The sequence below is a fragment of the Melanerpes formicivorus genome, unplaced genomic scaffold (assembly GCF_026170545.1).
Source record: "Melanerpes formicivorus ecotype bairdi unplaced genomic scaffold, bMelFor1.0.p_v2 SCAF_78, whole genome shotgun sequence".
NCBI classification, from domain to species: domain Eukaryota; kingdom Metazoa; phylum Chordata; class Aves; order Piciformes; family Picidae; genus Melanerpes; species Melanerpes formicivorus.
Window position 1 is genome coordinate 50,817 of NW_027142430.1, and position 27,564 is coordinate 78,380.

At 56.0% G+C, this 27,564-nt stretch overlaps 1 protein-coding gene across 5 annotated transcripts in view; it reads right to left on the reverse strand.

The window, feature by feature from the left end:
- Positions 1 to 20,510: 20,510 nt before the first annotated feature.
- The window catches only part of IFT80 (intraflagellar transport 80), an 81,073-nt gene continuing 74,019 nt past the window's right edge, over positions 20,511 to 27,564 (reverse strand). For all 5 annotated transcript variants that reach the window (XM_068164283.1, XM_068164282.1, XM_068164281.1 and 2 more), the window contains one exon: positions 20,511 to 22,967. In XM_068164283.1, coding sequence (XP_068020384.1) covers positions 22,854 to 22,967 — 114 coding nt within the window. In that variant the 3' untranslated portion in view covers positions 20,511 to 22,853. The remainder of the gene's footprint in view (positions 22,968 to 27,564) is intronic.

A 27,564-nucleotide genomic window follows, 5' to 3' on the forward strand; every position in this document is an offset into this window, starting at 1 on the left:
TCAGCAGAGTGGAGCAGAGGGGCAGAATCCCCTCCCTGGCCCTGCTGGCTATGCCTCTCTAATAGCATAGAATGGACTAGACTAGACTAGACTAGACTAGAATTAACCAGGTTGGAAGAGACCTTGGAGATCATCAAGCCCAACCTATCACCCAGCACCATCTATCAACTAAACCATGGCACCAAGCACCCCATCCAGTCTCTTCCTAAACACCTCCAGTGATGGGGACTCCACCACCTCCCTGGGCAGCACATTCCAATGGGTAATCTCTCTTTCTCTGAAGAATTTCATCCTCACCTCCAGCCTAAACCTCCCCTGGCACAGCTTGAGACTGTGTCCTCTTGTTCTGCTGTTGGTTGCCTGGGAGAAGAGATCAACTCCAGCCTGGCTACAATCCCATCCTAACTGTCTGATGGGGCTCATCAGAAAGCCCTTTGAGCTCCTCCTGCATGACTCAGGCAGCTTCTATCCTATCAGCCTATTTTCCCAGTTTGTATACTGCAGAGCAGAAATCTCTTCAGGTTTGCAGCTCCAGTTTCTATTCAATTCCTGACATTTCACTTCCCTCTTGCACTGGCTTCTCCAGCCAGGGTGCAGGAACCACACAGGCCCAGCCCCATAAATGCTCCAGTGTGTGATAATCCAACCTCACACTCACTTTTCCTGCCAGATGGACCTTTGGGAAGTTTCTTTTTGTTAACCTCTCCCTGGAGCTGTTCAAGGCCAGGTTGGATGAGGCTTTGAGCAGCCTGGGCTGGTGGGAGGTGTCCCTGCCCGTGGCAGGGGGCTGGAAGGGGAAGGTCCCTCCCCACCCAACCCCTGCTGTGATTCTATGATTCTATGAAATGTAAAACTGTTTCAGTTTACAACCCCAGCTCTTGGTGACCTGGCTCCAAAAGCTCTGTCACTCCAGCACTTCCAGTGCAGGCTCTCCATGAAGGCTTGGTGTTCCCACTTGGTGCACCAAGAGGCTTTCATAGATGTGAGGGCTTTGGATTTTCCACAGGCTCAGAGGATGTCAGGGGTTGGAAGGGATCTCTGGAGGTCTTCCAGTCCAACCCCCCCTGCCAGAGCAGGAGCAGAGAACCCAGCACAGGTCACACAGGAACACATCCAGACAGGGCTGGGAAGGCTCCAGAGAAGGAGACTCCACAACCTCTCTGGGCAGCCTGCTCCAGGCCTCTGGGACCCTCACAGGGAAGAAGTTCCTCCTCATGTTGAGCTGGAACCTCCTGTGCTGCAGTTTCCATCCATTGCCCCTTGTCCTATCCCAGGGTGTAGCTGAGCAGAGCCTGTCCCTGTCCCCTCCCTCCTGACCCCCAGCCCTCAGCTATTGATAGACATTGATCAGATCCCTCTCAGCCTTCTCCTCTCCAGACTGAACAGCCCCAGGGCTCTCAGCCTCTCCTCCCCAGGCAGTGCTGCAGTCCCTTCAGCATCCTTGCAGCCCTCCCTCAGACTCTCTCCAGCAGATCCCTGTCCCTCCTGAGCTGGGCAGCCCAGAGCTGGATGCAATATTGCAGGTGAGGTCTCAGCAGGGCAGAGCAGAGGGGGAGGAGAACCTCCCTGGCTCTGCTGGACACACTCCTCTGAATGCAGCCCAGGACCCCCTTGGCCTTCTTGGCCCCCAGGGCACATTGCTGTCCCATGCAGAGCTTGCTGCCCACCAGCACTCCCAGCTCCTTCTCCTTGGGGCTGCTCTCCAGCAGATCCCCTCCCAGCCTGTGCTGCTGCAGTTGATTCTTCCTGCCCAGCTGCAGGACTCTGCTCTCATCCTTCTTGACCCTCCTTAGGTTCCTCTGTGCCCAGCTCTCAGCCTGCCCAAGTCTCTGCATGGCCTCACAGCCTTCAGGTGTCTCAGCCAAGCCTCCCAGTTTGGTGTCCTCAGCAAACCTGCTGAGCAGACTCTGTCTCTGTCCCCTCAGCAGTGTCAATGAGGAAGATGTTAGACAGGACAGGACCCAGCACTGATCCCTGGGAGACTCCACTGTTCACAGCTCTCCAGCTGGACCTGGCACCACTGCCCCCCACTCTTTGCTTTCCATTGTGTCACCAGTTCCTGATCCCTCTCACTGTCTGCTCTTCTGTCCCACACCTCCTGAGCTTGCCCACAAGTAATTGCTCACAGGGATGTTAATTCCTAACTGAAAGGCAGGGACTGATTGCTCCTTGCAGCAAAAGAGCAAATAAGGAGAGAGCAGGACCCTGAGCCAGGAAAGACAGGAAGGAAACCAGAGGGAATTGCTGGATGTGGTGGAAAGGACAGGAAAAGCCTCTGGCTGCCTGTGACGGGAAGCACTGCAGGAAGGAAGGTCACTGGGCAAATGTGGGACACCAGCAGGGCCTGGAGAGCAAGGCTGGTGAGGAGCAGCTGAGGGAGATGGGGTGGTTGAGTCTGGAGGAAAGGAGGCTGAAGGCAAACCTTCTCACTTTCTACCACTCCCTGAAAGGAGGCTGGGGCGAGGTGGGAGTTGGTGTCTTCTCCCAAGGAACAAGTGATAGATCAAGAGGAAATGGCCTCAAGGTGCCCCAGGGGAGGTTTAGGTTGGATATTAAGAACAATTACTGGAAGAGTGGTCAGAGATTGGAAGAGGCTGCCCAGGGAGGTGGTGGAGTCACCACTCCTGGAGGGGTTCAGAAATATGTAGGCATGGCTCTCTGAGCCATGGTTTAGTGGCCATGGTGGTGTTGGGCTGGATGATCTTAGAGATCTTTTCCAGCATTGATGATTTGATGATTCTATGCAAATGGAGAGAGAGAGAGAAGGGAGCTTTAGCCAGCTCTGTAAAATGGCTATAAGGAGTACCACAACCCAAACCAGAAGCAGCTCAGGAAGCCCTTGGAGGTGCCCCTAGCAGCTCAGGCACTTCAGCTTGCTGGCTGCTGAGCACACCAAGAACCATGGAATTATTTCAGGTGGAAAAGACTTTTAAGATCCCTGAGCAATTTGATCCCTGAGCAGTATGATCCCTGAGCAGTTAGATCCCTGAGCAATTTGATTCCTGAGCAATTTGATTCCTGAGCAGTTAGATCCCTGAGCAGTTGATCACTGAGCAATTCAATCACTGAGCAATTTGATCACTGAGCAGCTTGATCACTGAGCAGTTTGATCACTGAGTGCTTTGATCAGTGAGCAGCTTGAATCCTGAGCAGTTAGATCCCTGAAAACTTTGATCTCTGAGCAGTTTGATCACTGAGCAGCTTGATCACTGAGCAGCTTGATCACTGTGTGCTTTGATCAGTGAGCAGCTTGATCCCTGAGCAGTTTGATCCCTCAGCAGTTAGATTCCTGAGCACTTTGATCTCTGAGCAATTTGATCACTGAGCAGTTGATCACTGAGTAGTTTGATCCCTGAGCAGTCAGATCACTGAGCAGCTTGATCACTGAGTGCTTTGATCCCTGAGCAGTTAGATCCCTGAGCATTTTGATCCCTGAGCAGTCAGATCACTGAGTAGCTTGATCCCTGAGCAGCTTGATCCCTGAGCAGTTAGATCCCTGAGCATTGTGATCTCTGAACAATTTGATCACTGAGCAGCTTGATCCCTGAGCAGTTAAATCTCTGAGCAATTTGATCTTTGAGCAATTTGATCACTGAACAATTTGATCTCTGAGCAGCTTGATCCCTGAGCAATTTGATCCCTGAGCAGTCAGATCCCTGAGCAGTTGATCCCTGAGCAATTTCATCCCTGAGCAGTTAGACTGCTGAGCACTTTGATCCCTGAGCAATTTGATCCCTGAGCAGTTAGATCCCTGAGCAGTTGATCCCTGAGCAATTTGATCCCTGAGCAGTTTGATCACCGAGCAGTTTGATCATTGGCAGTTAGATCACTGCTCAAATTGCTCAGTGATCACTTTGAGCCATTTGATCCCTGAGGAATTAGATCCCTGAGCAGCTCCCCAGGCAGTGCTGAGCTGTGTTTCCCCAGTGCCTCTCCGCTTGTGCAGACTCCTGAGGCACTCCAGAACATCACCAGGCTGAAAGGGGTTCGGAGTCAGCAGCACCCCCCCAAATCAGCACCAGGCTCATCCAACAACGACCCTCAAAAAGGCAAGGAGATGATTCCAGAGCAAAGAGGGAGTGGAAAGCCAAGCAAAGCAGAAGGTACAGCCAGGAAGTGCCACCACGTGGAGGCTGCCAAGGTGTACTCCCACCCAGCACTGGGACCTTGCTGGTGTCAGCTTGGGGCTCTCTACCTGGAGCTGCCCTGGGCTGCCCCAAGAGCCAGGCCAGGTTATCATGGAACAGCAAACTTGATGGGGCCCTGAGCAGCCTGCTCTAGCTGGAGGTGTCCCTGCTCCCCTCAGGAGCGTTGGACAAGATGACCTTTGAGGTCTCTTCCAACCCCATGCATTCTGTGGTCATTATTCTGCATTTCTGAGGCTTGTGTTGATTTGGGTAGAAGCAGAGGGTGATTGAGATCATCACCTAGCCTCCTTTAGCCTGGAGAAGAGGAGGCTCAGGGGAGACCTTCTTGCTCTCTACTTGATCTCTACAACTACCTGAAAGGAGGGTGTAGCCAGGTGGGGGTTGGTCTCTTCTCCCAGGCAGCCAGCACCAGAACAAGAGGACACAGTCTCAAGCTGTGCCAGGGGAGGTTTAGGCTGATGTTAGGAAGAAATTCTTCCCAGCAAGAGGGATGTGCTGCCCAGGGAGGTGGTGGAGTCCCCATCACTGGAGGTGTTTGAGAAGAGCCTGGATGAGGCCCTTGGTGCCATGGTTTAGTTGATTGGATGGTGCTGGGTGATAGGTTGGACTTGGTGATCTTGAAGGTCTTTTCCAACCTGGTTCATTCTGTGACTGTGTGATGCATGATAGAGAACATCCCTCCAGCCTGCACTGCTCCTCAGAGTCACAGAATCATTTTGGTTGCAAGAGACCTTTAAGCTCCTGCAGTCCAGCCAAGAACCCAGCACTGCCAGCTCACCACCAAACCCTGGCCCTCAGCACCACCTCTGCAAGAGAGGAGCCCCTTGGCTGCCCTGCCATGGTCATCAACCCCTTCCTAACCACACTGCTGAGAGGCTTTTTTTCTCCTTTTTCTTCTAACAAGTTACTGACCTGGCTGCTCTCAGTTGGGGTGGTTGCTGGGTTCACCTCCAGCAAAGTCCCTCCAGTTGTGGCATGTTCCCCATGCACTGGTACCCTGCTGAGGAGCAAGGCTGCAACTGCCTCCTCTTTTGACATCACAGAATGGTTTGGGCTGGAAGGGACCTCTCAAGGTCACCCAGTCCAACCCCCTGCACTCAGCAGGGACATCCCCAACCACAGCAGGTTGCTCAGAGCCCCAGACAACCTGACCTGGGATGGTTCCAGCCATGGGGCATCTCCCACCTCTCTGGGCAACCTGAGACAGGCTCTCACCACTCTCAGTGTCAAACATTTCTCCCTTCTCCACAGTCTGAGTCTCCCTCTTTCAGTCCAAACCATCACCCTTTGTCCTGTCACATCAGGCCCTGCTCAAAAGTCCATCCCCAGCTTTCTGCTCAGCTCCTTGAATCACTGCAAGGCCACCAGAAGCTCTCCCTGGAGCCTTCTCTTCTCCAGGCTGCACAACCCCAATCCTCTTAGCCTGGCCTCACAGCAGAGAGGTTCTCCAGCCCTTGGATCATCTTTATATCCCAGCCAGGCTGACAGCTCCTCCTGGCTGGCTGCTACCTAAAAAGAGCAACAAAACCTTTGTGTGGAGTAAGATTTGCAGATGCTGCAGCAGACAAACCTGGGCTTTAGGCTACTCCTCTCTCTCCAAAGTGAGGGATGACTGAGCATGGCTCAGCTTCCTTGCTCCTGGATGGCATTTTGGAAGAGCCAGGGTCACCACCACAACAGCCCTCGCTGATGGAAGCTGCTGATCTCTGTTGGGAACCCTTTAAGCACTGAGAGGCCACCAGAAGGTGCCCCCAGAGACCTTACCCCAGAGGGAGGTGACACAGCCAGGATGCAGCCATGGTGACCCCCACCTCGGGATGCAGGAGCTGATGGAGGAGAGGAAGATCCTGGAGCATCCAGGTACTGGTCAATGGTAGGCTGAACATGAGCATGCAGTGTGCCCAGGGGGCCAAGAAGGCCAAGGGCATCCTGGCCTGCATCAGGAAGAGTGTGGCCAGCAGGAGCAGGGAAGTCATTGTGCCCTGGGCTCAGCACTGCTGAGGCCACACCTTGAGTCCTGTGTCCAGTTCTGGGCTCCTCAGGTCAGGAAAGATGTTGAGCTGCTGGAAGGTGTCCAGAGAAGGGCAAGAAAGCTGGGGAGGGGTCTGGAGCACAGCCCTGTGAGGAGAGGCTGAGGGAGCTGGGGTTGCTTAGCCTGGAGAAGAGGAGGCTCAGGGGAGACCTTCTTGCTCTCTGCAACTCCCTGAAGGGAGGTTGTAGCCAGGTGGGGGTTGGTCTCTTCTCCCAGGCAGCCAGCACCAGAACAAGAGGACACAGTCTCAAGCTGTGCCAGGGGAGGTTTAGGCTGGAGGTGAGGAAGAAGTTATTCTCTTTCTATTTCTATCCCCAGGGTGGGGGCTGAGCCCCTCCTGGCTGAACCCCCTCTTGTGAGCAGCCAGACATTATTTCACCTCCTGGTGCTCTCTTGGGGTTTGCTCAGGATGCTCAAAGGCAAGTGGTGAGGCACACAGGCAGCTGGGAAGGGCTCCTGCCTGTGCCTTCTGACTCATGTGAGTCGTGTGGGTGGCAGAAAGAGCCCTGGGAGAGAAGAAGGAGTGGGAAAGAATCTGTTGCTATATTTAACCACAAATAATAGGAAGAGGCTGAGCTCTTTGGGCTCACGTCGTAAATAACAGTGAGATGAAATCATCCCAGAAATTCCTGACTGGATCATGGCAGCCTCTGGAGAAATGGCATGACTAACCAGCACCATGGCTTGCAAGAATCTTGGCCCCAGTGAACAAACCCCCCCAAAAAACAAAACCCCTGAAAAAAGAAGAGGGATTGGTGGTTATCCCAGGCCACTGCAGGGAGCCTGCCAGCGGCCAGAGCTCTCCTTTGGGTGGTTGCTGTGCTTCAGTCCTTCCCAGGAGGAGCTCAGCTGCTCATCCATCCTTCCATGGCATCTTGGGCATCCAATCTCTTCCACCAACCAGCCTCCCTCAGGGTCTCACTGGCATCCAGGTGATGGGGCTTGAAATTCAACACGTGATTAAGGATGGGGTTTGGCTCAAGGATCCTCCCTGGGGGTGTTTGAGGCCAGGCTGGCTGAGGCCTTGAGCAGCTGAGTGGAGCTGAGAGGTGTCCCTGGGCATGGTGGGGAGCTTGGAGCCGATGAGCTCTGAGTTCCCTTCCAGCCTGGTTGGAGTAGATGAACTCTGAGTTCCCTTCCAGCCTGGTTGGAGCAGATGAGCTCTGAGTTCCCTTCCAGCCTGGTTGGAGTAGATGAACTCTGAGTTCCCTTCCAGCCTGGTTGGAGCAGATGAGCTCTGAGTTCCCTTCCAGCCTGGTTGGAGTAGATGAACTCTGAGTTCCCTTCCAGCCTGGTTGGAGCAGATGAGCTCTGAGTTCCCTTCCAGCCTGGTTGGAGTAGATGAACTCTGAGTTCCCTTCCAGCCTGGTTGGAGTAGATGAACTCTGAGTTCCCTTCCAGCCTGGTTGGAGCAGATGAGCTCTGAGTTCCCTTCCAGCCTGGTTGGAGCAGATGAGCTCTGAGTTCCCTTCCATCCTGGTTGGAGTAGATGAGCTCTGAGTTCCCTTCCAGCCTGGTTGGAGCAGATGAGCTCTGAGTTCCCTTCCATCCTGGTTGGAGTAGATGAGCTCTGAGTTCCCTTCCATCCTGGCTGGAGTAGATGAGCTCTGAGTTCCCTTCCAGCCTGGTTGGAGTAGATGAGCTCTGAAGTTCCATCCAGACTGGTTGGAGTAGATGAGCTCTGAGCTCCCTTCCAGCCTGGTTGGAGTAGATGAGCTCTGAGGTTGTGGAGTCTCCTTGTGTGGAGAGCTTCCAGCCCCCCCTGAGCACTGTGCTGCTGGGCAAGCTGCTGTGGGTGCCCTGCTGGAGCAGGGGGTTGGACTGGGTGATCCCCAGAGGTCCCTTCCAACCCCTCCATGCTGTTACTTGGTGAAACAGGACACATGAGCTAAGGCATGGAGTCTGGGGAGCCTGAGAACACCCATGACACCCATGTCCCTGCCCTGTGATATTGCCACCTTTTATTTACTTGGAGAAAATACATTTGCTGCCTGGAGGACCTCCCAGCTTGGTAAGAGGAGGACTGACCTAACCTGGGAAGGAATCAGAGGCACTCAGGAGTGTCTCAGCCTCCCTCTCTCTCTTCCTTTCTCAGTTTTCTGAGAGTCTAACAGCAAATATTTGCTGGCAGCAGAGATTTCTGAGCTGTGAGGTAATGGCTCCTTTCTTTCTTTTTTTTTTCCTTTCCCCTTACATGTGCAGAGTCATCTTCTCAGCTCCTCAGCCTTATGGCACTGACAGATGTGCTGGGAAAATGTGAAGCAATAGACCTCAGCTTGGTGTGCTGGATGCAAGCAGAGCTCTCCCTCAGCAGGGCTCTCCCTCAGCAGGGCTCTCCCTCAGCAGGGCTCTCGCTCAGCAGAGCTCTCCCTCAGCTTGGTGTGCTGGATGCAAGCAGAGCTCTCCCTCAGCAGGGCTCTCCCTCAGCAGGGCTCTCCCTCAGCAGAGTTCTCCCTCAGCAGGGCTCTCCCTCAGCAGGGCTCTCCCTCAGCAGAGTTCTCCCTCAGCAGGGCTCTCCCTCAGCAGAGTTCTCCCTCAGCAGGGCTCTCCCTCAGCAGAGTTCTCCCTCAGCAGGGCTCTCCCTCAGCAGGGCTCTCCCTCAGCAGAGTTCTCCCTCAGCAGGGCTCTCCCTCAGCAGGGCTCTCCCTCAGCTTGGTGTGCTGGATGCAAGCAGAGCTCTCCCTCAGCAGGGCTCTCCCTCAGCAGGGCTCTCCCTCAGCAGGGCTCTCCCTCAGCAGAGCTCTCCCTCAGCTTGGTGTGCTGGATGCAAGCAGAGCTCTCCCTCAGCAGGGCTCTCCCTCAGCTTGGTGTGCTGGATGCAAGCAGAGCTCTCCCTCAGCAGGGCTCTCCCTCAGCAGGGCTCTCCCTCAGCAGAGTTCTCCCTCAGCAGGGCTCTCCCTCAGCAGAGTTCTCCCTCAGCAGGGCTCTCCCTCAGCAGAGCTCTCCCTCAGCAGGGCTCTCCCTCAGCAGAGCTCTCCCTCAGCAGGGCTCTCCCTCAGCAGGGCTCTCCCTCAGCAGAGTTCTCCCTCAGCAGGGCTCTCCCTCAGCAGAGCTCTCCCTCAGCAGGGCTCTCCCTCAGCAGGGCTCTCCCTCAGCAGAGTTCTCCCTCAGCAGGGCTCTCCCTCAGCAGAGCTCTCCCTCAGCAGGGCTCTCCCTCAGCTTGGTGTGCTGGATGCAAGCAGAGCTCTCCCTCAGCAGGGCTCTCCCTCAGCAGGGCTCTCCCTCAGCAGAGTTCTCCCTCAGCAGGGCTCTCCCTCAGCAGGGCTCTCCCTCAGCAGAGTTCTCCCTCAGCTTGGTGTGCTGGATGCAAGCAGAGCTCTCCCTCAGCAGGGCTCTCCCTCAGCAGGGCTCTCCCTCAGCAGGGCTCCCCCTCAGCAGGGCTCTCCCTCAGCAGGGCTCTCCCTCAGCTTGGTGTGCTGGATGCAAGCAGAGCTCTCCCTCAGCAGGGCTCTCCCTCAGCAGGGCTCTCCCTCAGCTTGGTGTGCTGGATGCAAGCAGAGCTCTCCCTCAGCAGGGCTCTCCCTCAGCAGGGCTCTCCCTCAGCAGGGCTCCCCCTCAGCAGGGCTCCAAAGCTGACTGCCCCTGGGCTTTCTGAAGAGCTTCTTCAGCAGCTGAGGAGAAGTTCAGTTTGTGGCAGATGTTGTGAGGATGGCTGCATGGAGGGCATGAGGGCTGCTGGTGCAGCACCTGCCTCACCAGGGAACCAAAGGACCCGGGGGTGCTGCTCAGCAGCCAGCTGAAGATGAGGCAGCAAGAAGGCCACCAGCAGCCTGGCCTAGATCAGCAATGGTGTGGCCAGCAGGAGCAGGGCAGGGATTGTGCCCCTGGGCTGGGCACTGGGGAGGTCACAGCAGAGGAGGGCAACAAAGCTGGGGAAGGGTCAGGAGAGCAGGGCTGGGGAGGAGCAGCTGAGGGAGCTGGGGGTGTTTAGTGTGGAGAAGAGGAGGCTGAGGGCAGATCTTCTGGCTCTCTACAACTCCCTGAAGGGAGATGGGACCCTGGTGGGGCTTGGTCTCTTCTTTCAAGAGACAAGAGATAGGACAAAAGCAAATGGCCTCAAGCTGACCCAGAGGAGGTTTGGGTTGGACATGAGGAACAGTTTGTTCCTCCTGGGGGTTGTCAAGCCCTGGCTGGGGCTGCCCAGGGCAGTGATGGAGTCCCCATGACTGGAGGGGTTTCAGAGCTGTGGAGATGTGGTGCTGAGGGCCATGGTGCAGTGGTGAGCTGGCAGTGCTGGGTTAAGGGTTGGATTCAATGATCTGAAAGGTCTCTTCCAGCCCAAATGATCCCATGTGTCCATGAAGTGCCTGCTCATCCTCCAGCACAGCAGCAATTCGCTCCATCCTTCCCATGAGAGCCTCAACTCTCCCAAGGTTTGCCTCCTCTGGGGGTTTCCTGATCCCACTTGCAGCTCTGAGGGAGAAGATCATTTTTACCTACACCTTGGTCTAGCATCACTGAAAGCTGCTCTCCCCTCCATCAATCCATCTGGAGTTTGTATGTGAGGCTTTCAGTGCCTTGCCCCAAAGAGAGAAACCTCCTCTCCAGGAGTTTCTTTTTTCCCATATTTGGGAGGGAAACATGGGAGAGAAAGGCAAGTGCAGATGTGAAGCATCACTGCTCAAAGAGCATTTTAGGTCACAGGCTGCCACAAAGGTGGGTTCAGAGCTCCACAAACATTGCAGGGACACTTCCGTGCCCTATCAAATAGTTCTTTTGCCAGCTCAGCTCTTTGGCACCATTTGAAAGGTCTGGAAGTTGACTCTTTAATGATCCTCTGCTCCAGGAGGATCGATGTATTGCTCCAGGGGTCATTTGCTGGATCAATAGTTGTCCATCCCTCATAAACCTGGAGAAGAGCAGCTCCTCCAGCTCCTTCTCAGAAACCACTCGGCAGCCCTGGCCTTCACTCTGGGCAGCAGCACAGTGGGGTCCCACAGCTTGGAGGAAGCAGATTCCCTTTCCCCTCCAGCCACAGCTTTCCCCATCTGGTGGGGCACAGAGCTGGGCCTCAGCCACTTAGAATCACAGAGTTGTCAGGGCTGGAAGGGACCTCAAGGCTCAGCCAGTCCCAAGCCCCCTGCCATGGGCAGGGACACCTCACACCACAGCAGGTTGCTCACAGCCACAGCCAGCCTGGCTGCAAACACCTCCAGGCAGGAGGCTTCCACCACCTCCCTGGGCAACCTGTGCCAGGCTCTCACCACCCTCATGGCCAACAACTTCTTCCTCACATCCAGGCTCAATCTCCCCACTTCTAGTTTTGCTCCACACCCCCCCAGTCCTATCACTCCCTGACACCCTCACAAGTCCCTCCCCAGCTTTCTTGGAGGCCCCTGCAGATCCTGGAAGGCCACCAGAAGGTCTCCTGGGAGCCTTCTCCTCTCCAGCCTGCACAACCCCAACTCTCTCAGGCTGTCTCCAGAGCAGAGCAGCTCCAGCCCTCTGCTCCTCCTCGGGGCCCTTCTCTGGACACCTTCCAGCACCTCCAGATCCTTCCTGGCACAGAGGCTCCAGAACTGGCCCCAGAGCTGCAGCTGTGGTCTCAGCAGAGTGGAGCAGAGGGGCAGAATCCCCTCCCTGGCCCTGCTGGGCACACTTCACTTGCTGCAGCCCAGGCTCTGCTTGGCTCTCTGGGCTGCAAGTGCTCCCTGCTGGCTCCTGTGCAGCTTCTCCTCCCCCAGCACCCCCAAGGCCTTTTCCACTTCTCCAGGCTGAGCACCAACACACAGGCCACAGCACACCCTGGAGGGCCAGCCCAGATGGCAACATCCATCAGCTATCAACAGGCTTTAATATTTCATAGAGCCCTGACTGGGGAGCTCCAGCTGATCAGAAATGTTGTTAAATGCTGAGCTTGATTAATGGATCCATCAGCTCAGCTGGTGCCTGCTGGTGGCTCACCACTGGATATGTCTTTTGCCCCTCTGCACAGCACACTGGGGAGGTCCCATCGTGATTCCTGGGTTCAGACTGGCGCCTCTCACTCCAAGAAGGACATTGAGGGGCTGGAGTGGGTCCAGAAAAGGGCAACAAAACTGGGGAAGGGTCTGGAGCACAAGACTTCAGCTGAGGGACCTGAGGTGGTTCAGCCTGGAGAGGAGGCTCTCAACAGCTCCCTGAAAAGAGCCTGGAGCCAGGTGGGGGTTGGTCTCTTTTCCCCAGGAACAAGTGACAGAAGGAGAGGAAACAGCCTCAAGTTACATCAGTTGGACATGAGGAACAATTTCTTCCCCCAAAGGGTTGCCAAGGCCTGGCCCAGGCTGCCCAGGGCAGTGGTGGAGTCCCCATCCCTGGAGGGGTTTCAAAGCTGTGTAGCTGTGGTGCTGAGGGCCATGGTTTGGAGGTGTCCTGGCAGTGCTGGGTTCATGGCTGGACTGGAGGAGCTTAAAGGCCTCTTCCAACCACAATGCTTCTATGATTTTAAGTCTGGAGCAAATGCAGCCCCAGGCACAGCACAGACCTGCTGCTAGAGCTGGTGATTGACATTGCTGATCCTGCTGGCCGTGGGCTGGGATGTGATCCTCAGGGACAGGGACAGGGCCCCCACCCCCTTAGCACTGCCTGGTCAAGTCAGTCCATCCTAAAGCAGCTGAGGCCAGGGCTGTGCTGCACTTCTGCCACCTTCTTGCCTTGGCTCCATGTCTGCAGGCATCTTTCCTGGGCTCCCCAGCAGCCTTCTGCAGGGAGAAATGTCCATAAAGTGAGGCAAGGTGCAGAGCAAAGAAAATACAGAAGAGGCTGGTGGTTTCTCACTGTCTGCCAGCAGCCCAGCACCAGAGGCTCCTTCCTTCCCTTCACATTATTTTTATGCAAGCTCTGCCCAATGCTGCAGCACTGCCTGGGACCTTTTCTTCCCACCTTTGACTCTGAACACCACAGAATCTGAAGCAGCTAGGACAGGCTATGAGTTACCCAGAAGGCATGGATGACAGCAGGGGCATGGCTTACAGACACCAGCAACCAAATCATCTCAGGTCGAGTAAACAGGACAAAGGAAACAAGCACATTACATGGGATGGCCACGTAGGTGGCTGTGCTGCTGTCTATCAGATTTGGCCTGGCCATCTAAGAGCAAACCAAGCAGAACAGCACTGTTTAGTTCTTGCCATGTTCCATCTTAGTAAGTGTTTCCATGACTAGGTTAGAGCTTGCTCTTTCTCCTCTCCTCTCCTCTCCTCTCCTCTCCTCTCCTCTCCTCTCCTCTCCTCTCCTCTCCTCTCCTCTCCTCTCCTCTCCTCTCCTCTCCTCTCCTCTCCTCTCCTCTCCTCTCCTCTCCTCTCCTCTCCTCTCCTCTCCTCTCCTCTCCTCTCCTCTCCTCTCCAAACCTCTCCTCTCCAAACCTCTCCTCTCCTCTCCTCTCCTCTCCTCTCCTCTCCTCTCCTCTCCAAACCTCTCCTCTCCTCTCCTCTCCTCTCCTCTCCTCTCCTCTCCTCTCCTCTCCTCTCCTCTCCTCTCCTCTCCTCTCCAAACCTCTCCTCTCCTCTCCTCTCCTCTCCTCTCCTCTCCAAACCTCTCCGAACCTCTCCGAACCACCCCCCCCCTCTCCGAACCTCTCCTTCCCCCCTCCCTTCCCCTCATAATTCAGTTCCAACCCCCTGCCATGGCCAGGGACACCTTCCACTGAGACAGGGCCTTGTCCAACCTGAACTCCTGAGTTTTGCAGTTGACCTCAGGGTAACCAGCAAACGATGCAGCCAAGGAGCTACAGCAATGGGATTGAAGAAAATGATGGATTTGGTCTCCAGAAGTGTGGGCAATGGTCACTGCTGGGTGGGATGGGGACCCCCTGGCCTTACCAGCAGGAGAAAAGCTGTGAAACCTTAATGGTAGGACTAAAACCCAACTAAATGGAAGCCTGAAGGGCTCACTTTCATCTGGGCCTTGCACAGGCACTGGCACCCAGCCTGTCGCTGCCTGCTCCAACACTCAGTTGTCCTTTTGAAGCAACAGGACCAGTGGTGGGGCTCAGCACCTTGCATTTCCCCTCCTGTGTGTCACCCAGGACTCAGGTGGCACCTATCCCCATATCCTTGGGTACAGCTCATCACCATGCCACTGGGTACCACTCATCCCTGTGTCCTCGGCTACTGCTCATCCCTGCATCCCCCCCACATTCTCAGGTTCTTCCCCCTTCCCCAGGTTTATTCCTACATCCTCAGGCATGGCTCAACCCTGCACACTCAGGTTCATCCCTGAATCCTTGGGTACTGCTCATCCCTGCATCCTTAGCTACTGCTCATCCCTGCATCCTTGGGTACCACTCATCCCATAGCCTCAGGTTCATCCCTGCATCCTTAGCTACTGCTCATCCCTGCATCCTTAGGTACTGCTTATCCCTGCATCCTTGGGTACCACTCATCCCTGCATCCTTGGGTACCACTCATCCCATAGCCTCAGGTTCATCCCTGCATCCTTAGCTACTGCTCATCCCTGCATCCTTAGGTACTGCTTATCCCTGCATCCTTAGCTACTGCTCATCCCTGCATCCTTAGGTACTGCTTATCCCTGCATCCTTAGCTACTGCTCATCCCTGCATCCTTAGGTACTGCTTATCCCTACATCCTTAGGTACTGCTTATCCCTGCATCCTTGGGTACCACTCATCCCTGCATCCTTGGGTACCACTCATCCCATAGCCTCAGGTTCATCCCTGCATCCTTAGCTACTGCTCATCCCTGCATCCTTGGGTACCACTCATCCCATAGCCTCAGGTTCATCCCTGCATCCTTAGCTACTGCTCATCCCTGCATCCTTGGGTACCACTCATCCCATAGCCTCTGGTTCATCCCTGCATCCTTAGCTACTGCTCATCCCTGCTTCTTTGTGCTCATCCCACATAGTTGGGTACTGCTCATGCCTGCATCCTTGGATGTCAGATCCTCTGCTTCATCCCCACATCCTTGGAGACCAAACCCCCACATCTTCAGGTTGATCCCTGAGTCCTCAGGTTCATTCTCACATCCTTGGGTGCCACATCTCCATGTCCTTGAGCTCAGAACACCCCTGGTGAAGGACTTGCCCCCACCCAGAAGCTACTTTCCGGCTCAGCAGTACATTTTTGGGAAGCATTTATCATGCCGGCCGGGTGCTGGGGACGCCCCACTCCGGCTGGGAGAGGCCGGGCTGGGCTGTGTGGCTGCCGGTCACCCCGCGTCCCCTCGGTGGAGCCTGGCCCGTAGCCCGGTCCCGCACGGCCCCATTATCCCCTGAGCCGCCGCCAAATGGCCCCATCAATTTTTCATCGGGAGAAAACCACCGGGAGCGGATAAAACCGGGAGGGGCACGGAGGGGGAGGGAGGGGGGTGGGTGATGCCGAGCGGCTCCAGCGCCTCCGCGGAAGGTGCGCGCACGGACCGGGGCCGGGGGATGGCGGGCGGGCGGCGACCGGCACCGTGCGGCCGGGACGGCTGCGGCGGGGCGGGGGTCGGGACAGGGGTCGGGGCTTGGGGGGCTGCCGCGGATCGCTCCTGGCTTCCGCGGGCGCGGTGGCTGGCGCGGAGGCTGGCGGCGCTGCTGGTCCTGCTGGTGCTGGTGGCTGCCGGTTGCGTGCTCCGCCGCCGAGCCTGCTCCGCTCCCCGCCGCCGCCGGCCCCCGCCCGCCTGCCGCCCGCCCCCGCCCGGCCCCGACCCCGGTCCCGGCCCCTGTCCCACCGCGCTGCTGGAGGCCGGGGGTCCTGCCGCTCTCACTGAGCAGGGACCGGGGCTGGAGCTGCCGCCGCTGCCCCGCTACGAGGAGGTGAAGCATCTGCCCAGCTATGAGGAAGCGCAGCGGGACCCGCGGCACCCCTCCGGGCACTGTGATGGGCACCGAGGAGTCTGCGGTTGAGCCCCCGGCCCGCTGCGGACCAGGGCCCGCGGGGATGTGCTGCTGGGACGGAGGGACACGGCGGTGGCCATCGGATGGGACACACAGGTGGTGGTCTTCAGGAGGGACAGGATGCTGGGTGTGGAGATCTCTGGGAGGGACACAACAACCTTCCCTGGATGGACATTGTGGCCATGCCTGGAGGTGTTGAAAAGCCCTGCAGATGTGGTGCTGAGGGACGTGTCTTAGCACCAGGCTTGGTGGAGTTAAGAGAGTGGTTGGACTTGGTGATCTCAAAGGTCTTTTCCCATCAAATGGATTCTATGATTCTAACTGTCCCAGAGGTGGCTGCACACCGAGATCCACAGCAGGATACTTTGTTGGACACCAGGCTCTGCAAGAAGGGCTGTGCAGAATTCCAAGAGGATGTGGCCTGCAGGATGCCAGGGCCCATGGAGGAGTGTGCCACAGCGCCTGGGAATCAATCAGAGGCTGCTGTTCCCCAGCAGAACAGCCTACAGGACACCAGAGCTCCCTAGAAGGACAATGCCACAGTCTTGGTGGGACCACGAGTCTGGGGGAGCTCCTCCTGCCCTCCAGCCTGGGGGCATGGGTTGGGCAGCATGGTGGGCAGAGCCTACTGCTCAGCTCCCAAGCCCCAGTGGGGGCTGGCTGAGAAGAGGAATCCATCTTGCAGGAGGAAGCTGACTCGGGGACACCCCCTCCAGCACGGTGATGTGCTCTTGGTGTGGGGGTGGAAGGCCTGCTTGCAGCTGTCCAGCTCCTCTCAGCTGGGCACATGCTGTGGCCTTGTGTGCCCTGGGAACGTGGGGGGTGCTTGCCTGTGGGAGCAGCAGGGCACCAGGGGCAGGGCACCACGGGCACCACTGCATGGAGCTGGCCTGCTGGCACAATCCTCCCACCTCCCGCACCCATGGGTGGCAGGGGTAGGTGGGTGGTGGAAAGCAGGCTGAGGTTTGCCCTTTGGCACCCTGCTGTGGTTGTGTGAGGCCTTGTCTCTGCCAGCAAGGCCAAAGGAGAACCTCCAAAGCTCACTAATAAAATATGAGCACCTCCTGGGCCTGTGCTTTTTGTTCCACTGAGGTGACCTGGGATCACTTCCCTAAGGGCCACAAATGGCACAAGCTAGCAGAGGCCACACCGCAGCACCACACTGACCACTGCCAGCTCTCCTGCCCACAAACCCTCCAAAACTCAGCCACCTCACTCGGGGAGGAGGGGGCAGCGAAAGGGCTCCCAACCCCTCTTGTAGGCAAGGCTGGTAAATCATCTGAGGTGCAAGAGTGCTGCTCCTCATGCTGCAGAAGCCTGGGAGCAGTGGATGTTTTCTGAGGGACATCCACTGCCAGGCTGCACTTTGGGCAGGTTCAGCTAAGCAAGCAACTAGAAGTCATTTTGATTAGAGACATCAACAGCTTCTTCTCCACCTCCTTTTTCTCTGCCAAAATATTCTGGCCAGGGGGAACATCCTTAGAAAGAGAATACCATGTGGGAAGTATGGCCCAGAGTGCAGGGCACCTGTGGGGAGGAGCAGACCTTCAACACCCCCAGCAAGGAGGCAGCCACAGCCTCCCTGGCCAGCCTGGGCCACACTCACAAGCAACAACTTCTGCCTCAGCTCCACTCTCACCCTGCTCTGCCTCAGCTTCAAACCATTCCCCCTTGGCCTGGCTCCAGACCCCCTCAGCAAAAGTCTCTCTGCAGCCTTCCTGCAGGATGCCTTCAGGTCCTGGCAGGCAGCTCTAAGGTCCCCTTGGAGCCTTCTCTCCTGGCTGAACACCCCCAGCTCCCTCAGCCTGGGCTCCCAGCAGAGCTGCTCCAGCCCTTAGAGCATCTTTGTGGCCTCCTCTGGACAGCTCTGTGACCCTCAAGTGCCCCCCAAGGGATTGCAGCCCGTGGATGGCATCTTCAGCAGCAAGCTGAGGGCTGCCCAGGCTCAAGCCTCTCCTTCCCTGGCTGCTGTCCCAGCAGGACTCTCCCTTCACGCAGTGAGGAACCCCGAAGTTTGTGTAGTTCAGGACTGGATGTGCATGGAAAAAAATGTGATAAATCTCTTAAGGTCTTCATTGTGCTTTGGCCTAGGAACTAAACAACCTTTCCCATCCCCTACAAACACAACAATTCTGCAACCTCAGACTTGCTGGGGCCCAGGGCAGCCTGCTCTAGCTGGAGGTGTCCTTGCTGCCTGCAAGGGGGTTGGACAGGGTGACCTTGTAGGGTCCCCTCCAAGACAATGAGGTGTGAGAATGTGTGACAGCTGGGTACTTCCTCTCTCCGTGAATGGCAGCACCACCCCCCGAAGGGTCATGAGTGCAACAGCACCTTTGGAACCACGGCACCCAGTCCACTGTGCTTCCTCTGAGCCCTGGCAGTGCTTCACTTGGCATTTCTAATGAGCTTCTACTGCATTTGCTGCCTCTGCCACACTTCCAACTGACCCAAGAGGAAAAGGTGGGGCTCAGCTGAGCCTCTCGACGTTGCCTCACCACTAGACTGCTCTTCAGAAATTCCTTGGGTTGTGCTGCAGATCTGAGGCAGGCTTCAGGGATTTCACACTGAACAGCTTGCCATGGGTGACATTTTGGGCTCAGTCCTTGTGCTGGGTTACCCCCATCCCGGGGGAGGGCTGCCAGAGCCCTGCTTCCCCCAGGGGACAAAAGAAACCTGATCCAGGTGAACAGAGAGGGACTTGGTTTCCCCCTCCCAGGAAGAGGGGTCCCCTGGGTCACAGGTGGTCTATTCCATTCCCCCTTCCTGTCCAGCAAGTCTATAAAAAGCAGAACCCTGCTGCCCTTTGCTCTCTTTGCTCCTGCCACACCTGCTCGAGAGGACAACAGCCACAGCCAGCCTGCTGCATCCAGGCTTCTCTGAAGGACTGGAATCCACACACAGCCAGGGAAATCCAGGCTTGGGTTTATGTATTTTCTTATTTATCCTTATTCCTCATCCTTGTAAACCCTCCCTGGTACTGAGATATATAGATACAGACACATATCACAGTATCACAGAATCACTAAGGTTGGAAGAGACCTCAAAGATCGAGTCCAACCTGTCACCACAGACCTCATGACTAGACCATGGCACCAAGTGCCACATCCAATCCCCTCTTGAACACCTCCAGGGATGGGGACTCCACCACCTCCCTGGGCAGCACAGTCCAATGGCTAACAACTCCTTCTGGGAAGAACTTTCTTCTCACCTCCAGCCTAAGCTTCCCCTGGCACAGCTTGAGACTGTGTCCTCTTGTTATGCTGCTGGGTGCCTGGGAGAAGAGACCAACCCCCACCTGGCTACAACCTCCCTTCAGGGAGTTGCAGAGAGCAAGAAGGTCTCCCCTGAGCCTCCTCTTCTCCAGGCTAAGCAACCCCAGCTCCCTCAGCCTCTCCTCACAGGGCTGTGCTCCAGACCCCTCCCCAGCTTTCTTGCCCTTCTCTGGACACCTTCCAGCAGCTCAACATCTTTCCTAACCTGAGGAGCCCAGAACTGGACACAGGACTCAAGGTGTGGCCTCAGCAGTGCTGAGCACAGGGCACAATGACTTCCCTGTTCCTGCTGGCTACACTATTCCTAATGCAGGCCAGGATGCCCTTGGCCTTCTTGGCCCCCTGGGCACACTGCTGGCTCCTGTTCAGGCAGCTGTCAATCAGCACCCTCAGGTCTCTCTCTGTTTGGCAGCTCTCAGCCACTCTGACCCCAGCCTGTAGCTCTGCATGGGGTTGTTGTGGCCAAAGTGCAGCCCCTGGCACTTGGCCTTGTTGAATGCCATCCTGTTGGACTCTGCCCATCTGGCCAGTCGGTCGAGGTCCCTCTGCAGAGCCCTTCTGCCTTCAAGAGTTCAACTCCTGCTCCCAGCTTGGTGTCATCTGCAAACTTACTGATGATGGCCTCAATCCCCTCCTCCAGATCATCAGTGTAGATATTAAGGAGCATGGGGCCCAGCACTGATCCCTGGGGCACACCACTGGGGCCTGGCTGCCAGCTGGCTGTGGCACCATTCACCACCACTCTCTGGGCTCAGCCTCCAGCCAGTTCCTAACCCAGCTCAGAGAGCTGCTGTCCAAGCCAGGGGCTGACAGCTTGGCCAGCAGTTTGCTGTGGGGGACGGTGATTGATAGGTAGATAGATAGATAGATAGATAGATAGATAGATAGGTAGATAGATAGATAGATAATTTTAAAAACACATTTCTCCTACTTCCAAACCAACTCCAGATTATTGTTTGGTAGATTTACCTCTCTTTTCCCCTACCCCCTTTTTTCTCCCCTCTCCTTTTTCCTCATCAGGGTAAAGGTGGGAGGGAGGAATTCTTGCTTTGCTACCATCTGAGCTCTTAAACTCCACTTAAGGCTCAAACCACTACGATCCTGGAAGTTAAGTGAAGAGCTTTGTGCAAGGCAGGGGAAGGGGAAGGTGTTCAGCCTGCCACACTGTCAGGCCACCAGGACACTGTGGAGCTGCACCACAAGTGCTGGTTTATTTAGCAGGGAGGCTGATCAATGGAGATGACCTTTATTTAGAATAAACCTTTATTTAGAATAAACCAAACCAGGTTGGAAGAGACCTTCAAGATCATCGTGTCCAACCCATCAACCAATCCAACCCACCCAAACAGCTAACCCATGGCACCAAGCACCCCATCAAGTCTCCTCCTGAACACCTTCAATGACGGTGACTCCACCACCTCCCTGGGCAGCCCATTCCAATGGGCAATCACTCTTTCTGTATAGAACTTCTTCCTAACATCCAACCTGAACCTCCCCTGGCGCAGCCTGAGACTGTGTCCTCTTGTTCTGCTGCTGGGTGCCTGGGAGAAGAGACCATCATCCACCTGTCTACAACCTCCCTTCAGGTAGTTGTAGAGAGTGATAAGGTCACCCCTGAGCCTCCTCTTCTCCAGGCTAAGCAACCCCAGCTCCCTCAGCCTCTCCTCACAGGGCTGTGTTTCAAACCCCTCACCAACTTTGTTGCCCTTCTCTGGACACCTTCCAGCAAGTCAACCTCCTTCCTAACCTGAGGGGCCCAGAACTGGACACAGGACTCAAGGTGTGGCCTAACCAGTGCAGTGTACAGGGGCAGAATGACCTCCCTGCTCCTGCTGGCCACACTCTTCCTGATGCAGGCCAGGATGCCCTTGGCCCTCTTGGCCCCCTGGGCACACTGCAGGCTCATGTTCAGCCTACCATCAACCAGCACCCCCAGGTCCCTCTCTGCCTGGCTGCTCTCAGCCACTCTGACCCCAGCCTGTAGCACTGCCTGGGGTTGCTGTGGCCACTGTGCAGCACCTGGCACTTGGATGTGTTCAATCTCCTGCCCTTGGACTCTGCCCATCTGTCCAGCCCGTCCAGGTCCCTCTGCAGAGCCTCTCTGCCCTCCAGCAGATCAACTCTTGCCCCCAGCTTGGTGTCGTCAGCAAATTTACTGCTGATGGACTCAATGCCCTCATCCAGATCATCAGCTAAGAGACACCCCCCCCTGCCCCTCCTTATATACAGACCTAGAACTATGCAAAAAACACCACACAAGACATTTGCCAGACAGATACTGAGCTTTGGTGGGAACATTGGGAGATCCATGTCACAAAGTGCCACTTGCTCTCAAGGGTCAGGGCAGGGCTGGGCACCAGACCAGTGCCAGAGGCTCTGCAGGAGCCCCTCTGCCTTCCCTAAGGAAAGAGAAAGGGAAGAAGGGAGAGAGGCTGATGGGCTGGGGAAGAAACTAACCCAGCTGGGATGGGAAGAAGAACAATGCCATGGGATAGGGACACAGAGACACAAAGCAAGATGGAAGCCAAGCCCTGAGGGCAAGGATGGCACCACTGGCACCACTGCTGCTGGGGGCAGGCCCTGGGCAAGTCCCAGCCTGGGCTCAGCAGCAGATGGGAAGCAGATTCAGGAGCTGGATTCTGGAGCTGGATTGAGGAAGACAGGGCTGGGGATGGAAGGCAGAAGGGAGAGAGTCCTGCTGGGACAGCAGCCAGGGAAGAAGAGGCTTGAGCCTGGGCAGCCCTCAGCTCGCTGCTGAAGATGCCATCCATGGGCTGCAATCCCTTGAGGGGCACTTGAGGGTTACCTGTGCTGTCCAGAGGAGGCCACAAAGATGCTCCAAGGGCTGGAGCAGCTCTGCCGGGAGCACGGGCTGAGGGAGCCAGATTGAATGTAGGCCTTGCGCAGCTGAGTGTAGCGGAGAGATGTGCCTGGGCATGGGGGGGAGCTTGGAGCAGATGAGCTCTGAGCTCTCTTCCAATCAAAGCCACTCTGTGGTTCCATGATGATTGTATGATGAAACCCCAAGCTGCTGAAGTCATCTAAAATAATCTAGTGAGGAACTTGCTAGGACAGAAGTATCAGGAGAAATGTGTGTTACTGTAACTGGGAGTGAGAGCCTCCAGGTGCAAGCCCCTTTTGAAACCTTCAGCACTCAGAGGGGGCTGAGTTTGTCACAGGGCTGTTTGAACAAAGCTTTGCTGAGGTCTTTGAGGCTGCAGGAAAAGCCAAACTACTTAACTAGGTGCTTAAATGTGGCAAATTGGTACTTAGAGGCAACCAAGGTTGAATCATCTTAATGGCAAGCACATTTCAAAGCCACTAATGGGGAGAGAAAAGTGAATTTCCCTTTTGGTTTTTGCCATCCTTGTTTTGTGGACTACAAGGCAGCTACTAACTGGAGAAGGGCATCAGCAGATAAGCACAGCTCAGAACAAGACTGGTCAGCAAATCACTCTGCCTGAGCTACTGCAGTTGTCTCCTGCTGCATAGAGGCTGCTTGCTGAGGGGGTTTTATTGACATCTGTCAGATGAGCACAGAACATGGCAGAAGCAGTGCTGGAGGCGGTGCCCTAGGGCACAGTCACTGCTGGACGGTGACGCTGGCTCTCCCCGCAGCCCCAGCTGCTGCTCCTTCTCTCTCCTTAGCAATTTCCATCTCTATCTTGGCTTGGATTTTACTCCAGTCCACTTCCAGCTGCAACGAGAGAAAAGTGAGTGAAGAGAGGTCAGACTCAGAGGGTAGCTGGAAGATGCAAAGTGCCCATAGCAACCATTCCCTTCCTCACATGAGTGACAGCTTGTACTGATGGAATCATAGAATCACAGAGTTGTCAGGCCTGGAAGGGACCTCAAGGCTCAGCCAGTCCCAAGCCCCCTGCCATGGGCAGGGACACCTCACACTACAGCAGGTTGCTCACAGCCACAGCCAGCCTGGCTGCAAACACCTCCAGGCAGGAGGCTTCCACTACCTCCCTGGGCAACCTGTGCCAGGCTCTCACCATCCTCATGGGCAACAACTTCTTCCTCACAGCCAATCTCAATCTCCCCACTTCTAGTTTTGCTCCATCCCCCCCAGTCCTATCCCTCCCTGACACCCTCAAAAGTCCCCCCCCCCCTCCAGCTTTCTTGGAGCCCCCTGCAGATCCTGGAAGGCCACCTGAAGGTCTCCTGGGAGCCTTCTCCTCTCCAGCCTGCACAACCCCAACTCTCTCAGGCTGTCTCCAGAGCAGAGCAGCTCCAGCCCTCTGCTCCTCCTCGTGGCCCTTCTCTGGACACCTTCCAGCCCCTCCAGATCCTTCCTGGCACAGAGGCTCCAGCAGTGGCCCCAGAGCTGCAGCTGTGGTCTCAGCAGAGTGGAGCAGAGGGGCAGAATCCCCTCCCTGGCCCTGCTGGCCACACTTCTCTTGCTGCAGCCCAGGCTCTGCTTGGCTCTCTGGGCTGCAAGTGCTCACTGCTGGCTCCTGTGCAGCTTCTCCTCCCCCAGCACCCCCAAGGCCTTTCCTTGAGGGCTGCTCTTCTGCCAGTCCCTGCCCAGCCTATAGCAGTGCCTGGGATTGCCCTGACCCAGCTGCAGGACCTTGCCCTTGGTCTTGTTGAACCTCATGAGGTTGGCTTGGGCCCAGCTCTGCAGCCTGTCCAGGTCCCTCTGGATGGATCCCTTCCCTCCACCTGTCTGCTGCACCACACAGCTTGGTGTCATCAGCAACCCTGCTGAGGGTGCACTCAGTGCCACTCTCCATGGCACCAGCAGAGATGTTGAACAAGCCTGGTCCCCGGACTGGTCCCTGAGGGACTCTGCTTGTCCCTGGCCATGGACCCATTGCCAGTCACCCTTTGGGTGCAGGCCTCAAGCCAGTTCTGTATGCACTGAATGCTCCATCCATGGAACCCCTCCTGCCCCAGCCTGGAGCCCAGGCTGTGGTGTGGGACAGTGCCGAAGGCTTTGCTCAGCTCCAGCTCAGTGACCTCAGGATGCACAAAGGCACAGCTGAGGTCTTCCAGGCTCAGCTTCCCACCTTGAAAACATAACAAGATTGGGATGTTTGAACAAACATTGATCCGTCTCATTGTGCCTGGTGGGCAGGACACAGATTGTCCCTCACCTTCATGGATTTACTAACAAGAGTGTGGCCAGCAGGTCAAGGGAGGCTCTCCTCCCACACTTCTCTGCTCTAATGAGTTCACATCTGGGGTACTGGCTCTGCAGCTCAAGAGACAGGGAACTGCTGGAGAGAGTCCAGGGGAGGCTGCAAAGCTGCTGAGGGGCCTGGAGCAGCTCTGGGAGGAGCAAAGGCTGAGAGCCCTGGGGCTGAGAGCCTGCAGAAGAGCAGCCCCAGAGGGCAGCTGAGCAATGCTCAGCAAGAGACAAAGGAGCTGTGGGGAGCAAGAGGCTGGGGCCAGGCTCTGCTCAGTGGTGCCCAGGGACAGGAGAAGGGGCAGTGGGCACAAAGTGGACCCCAGGAGGCTCCATGTGAAAAGGAAGAGAAAGTTGTTTGGTGTGAGGATGCTGGAGGCCTGGAGCAGGCTGCCCAGAGAGGTTGTGGAGTCTCCTGGTGTGGAGAGCTTCCAACCCGCCCTGGGCACTGTGCTGCTGGGCAAGCTGCTGTGCTTTAGCATGGAGGGTTGGACTGGGTGATTTCCAGAGGTCCCTTCCAGCCCCTGCCACTCCATGATTCTGTAAGTTGCGTCCAATTTAAATGCAAGGACACCTGATCACTGAGAATGTAGCTCCTTATCAGCAATGCACGCAGTGATGTCTGCTCTCTGCACATGAAGTCCCCCAAGTAACCTGACAGTATACTAAAGTAGTTATCTGCTCTGACAGAAATCAGATTTCTGCTTGAAATTTGTCTTCTCCATCAATACATGTTTGAGCTTTACCCTGGCATTTCTCCAGCTACAGAAAATCATCAGCTTCTGGCTCTATGTTGTTTGGGTGACATTCCAGACAACATGGAGGGGGTTTGGGTTTGTTTCTGGAAGGTTTTACCTCACAGCAATGAAGCCTGGGGGTGAAGGGCTGGAGAGAAGCACTGTGGAGAAGGACTTGGGAGTTCTGGGAGGTACAAAGCTGGACACGAGCTGGCACTGAGAGCTGCCAGCACAGAGCCAACCTTGTCCTGGGCTGCATCACAGTAAGTGGAGCAGGGCCAGAGGAGGCCACAGCAATGCTGGGAGGGCTGGAAGCCCTATGCTGTGAGGCCAGGCTGGAAGAGTTTGGCTTGGTCAGCCTGGAGAAGAGAAGGCTCCTGGAGACCTTCTGGTGGCCTTGCAGTGATGAAAGGAGCTGAGCAGAAGGCTGGGGACGGACTTCTGAGCAAGGCCTGATGTGACAGGACAAGGGGGGATGGCTTGGACTGAAAGAGGGAGATGCAGGCTAGAGGAAAAGGAGGAATTTTCTACACTGAAGATGGTGAAAGTCTGTCCCAGGTGCTCAGAGAGGTGGGAGCTGCCCCATGCCTGGAACCATTGCAGGTCAGGTTGTTTGGGGATGTGAGCAACCTGCTCTGGTTGGGGATGTCCATGCTGAGTGCAGGGGGATTGGACTGAGCCTGAAAGGTCCTTTTCAACCCAACCCAGTCTGTGAGGGTAGAGCAGGGTCCCCCACTTGTCTTTCCTTCCAGCAATGCTTGACACTGAAGAATGGTTCATGGTGCACTTGATGACTAGAAAAACATGTCAGAAACCTGGGCAAAAATACAGTGGGGAAGTTGAGCTTCACTGCTGAAGAATTCAGCCTGACAGCAATGGGATGGGAAAAGAACCTCAAGTGCTGCAGAGGGAATTTTCAGAGTAGCTGTTGCTCTGTTAACTAAGTCATGAAACAGCACAGCAGATCCTCTCTGAGGGGAGATGTGACTGCAGGCCCCACCTTCTCATGAGAAGAGGTTAATCCTTCACTTCAGCATGCATTTACTGGCTCCAGGTGCTTTGCATCTGATGCCTGCAAGCTTTATGGAGCTCCCAGCAAGAATGTGTTTGCTTCCCCAGATGTCACACAGATGCTAACCACACCAGAAAAACAACCAGAAAAAACCTCAGAATCAACCTCAGAGATCATCAAGTCCAACCTAATCCCTAACACCTCCTGACAACTAAACCATGGCTCCAAGTGCCACATCCAAGCCTTTTCTGAACTCCTCCAGGGATGGGGACTCCACCACCTCCCTGGGCAGCACATCCCAGTGGCCAATTACTCTCTCTGGGAAGAACTTTCTCCTCACCTCCAGCCTAAACCTCCCCTGGCACAGCTTGAGACTGTGTCCTCTTGTTCTGCTGCTGGCTGCCTGGCAGAAGAGACCAACCCCCACCTGGCTACAACCTCCCTTCAGGGAGTTGCAGAGAGCAAGAAGGTCTCCCCTGAGCCTCCTCTTCTCCAGGCTAAGCAACCCCAGCTCCCTCAGCCTCTCCTCACAGGGCTGTGCTCCAGACTCCTCCCCAGCTTTCTTGCCCTTCTCTGGACACCTTCCAGCAGCTCAACATCTTTCCTAACCTGAGGAGCCCAGAACTGGACACAGGACTCCAGGTGTGGCCTCAGCAGTGCTGAGCACAGGGCACAATGACTTCCCTGCTCCTGCTGGCCACACTCTTCCTGATGCAGGCCAGGATGCCCTTGGCCTTCTTGGCCCCCTGGGCACACTGCTAGCTCCTGTTCAGCTGCTGTCCACCACTACCCCCAGGTCCCTCTCTGCCTGGCTGCTCTCAGCCACTCTGACCCCAGCCTGTAGCTCTGCCTGGGGTTGCTGTGGCCAAAGTGCAGCACCTGGCACTTGGATTTGTTGAATGCCATCCTGTTGGCCTCTGCCCATCTGTCCAGCCTGTCCAGGTCCCTCTGCAGAGCTCTCCTACCCTCTAACAGATCAACTCCTGCCCCCAGCTTGGTGTCATCTGCAAAAGTGCTGATGACTGACTCAATCCCCTCCACCAGATCATCAGTGAAGATACTGAACAGGACGGGGCCCAGCACTGATCCCTGGGGGACACCACTGGTGCCTGGCTGCCAGCTGGCTGTGGCACCATTCACCACCACTCTCTGGGCCTGGATCTCCAGCCAGTTCCTAACCCAGCTCAGAGTGCACCTGTCCAGGACATGGGCTGACCACATACAGATGGGGCTGACTCTGCCATCTAAGCCCAGAGAGCCACTTGCCAGTGAGGCCAACAAGCCCTGCCCATGGCACCTAGCAACTGCCAAGGCAGGGATCCTCAGTGTACACATGAGGTATCAGATGTGAGTTGTAAGAGCTAAGCAGGCTGTGTTCACATTCTGTGTCTGACTGCAGATCTCAGCT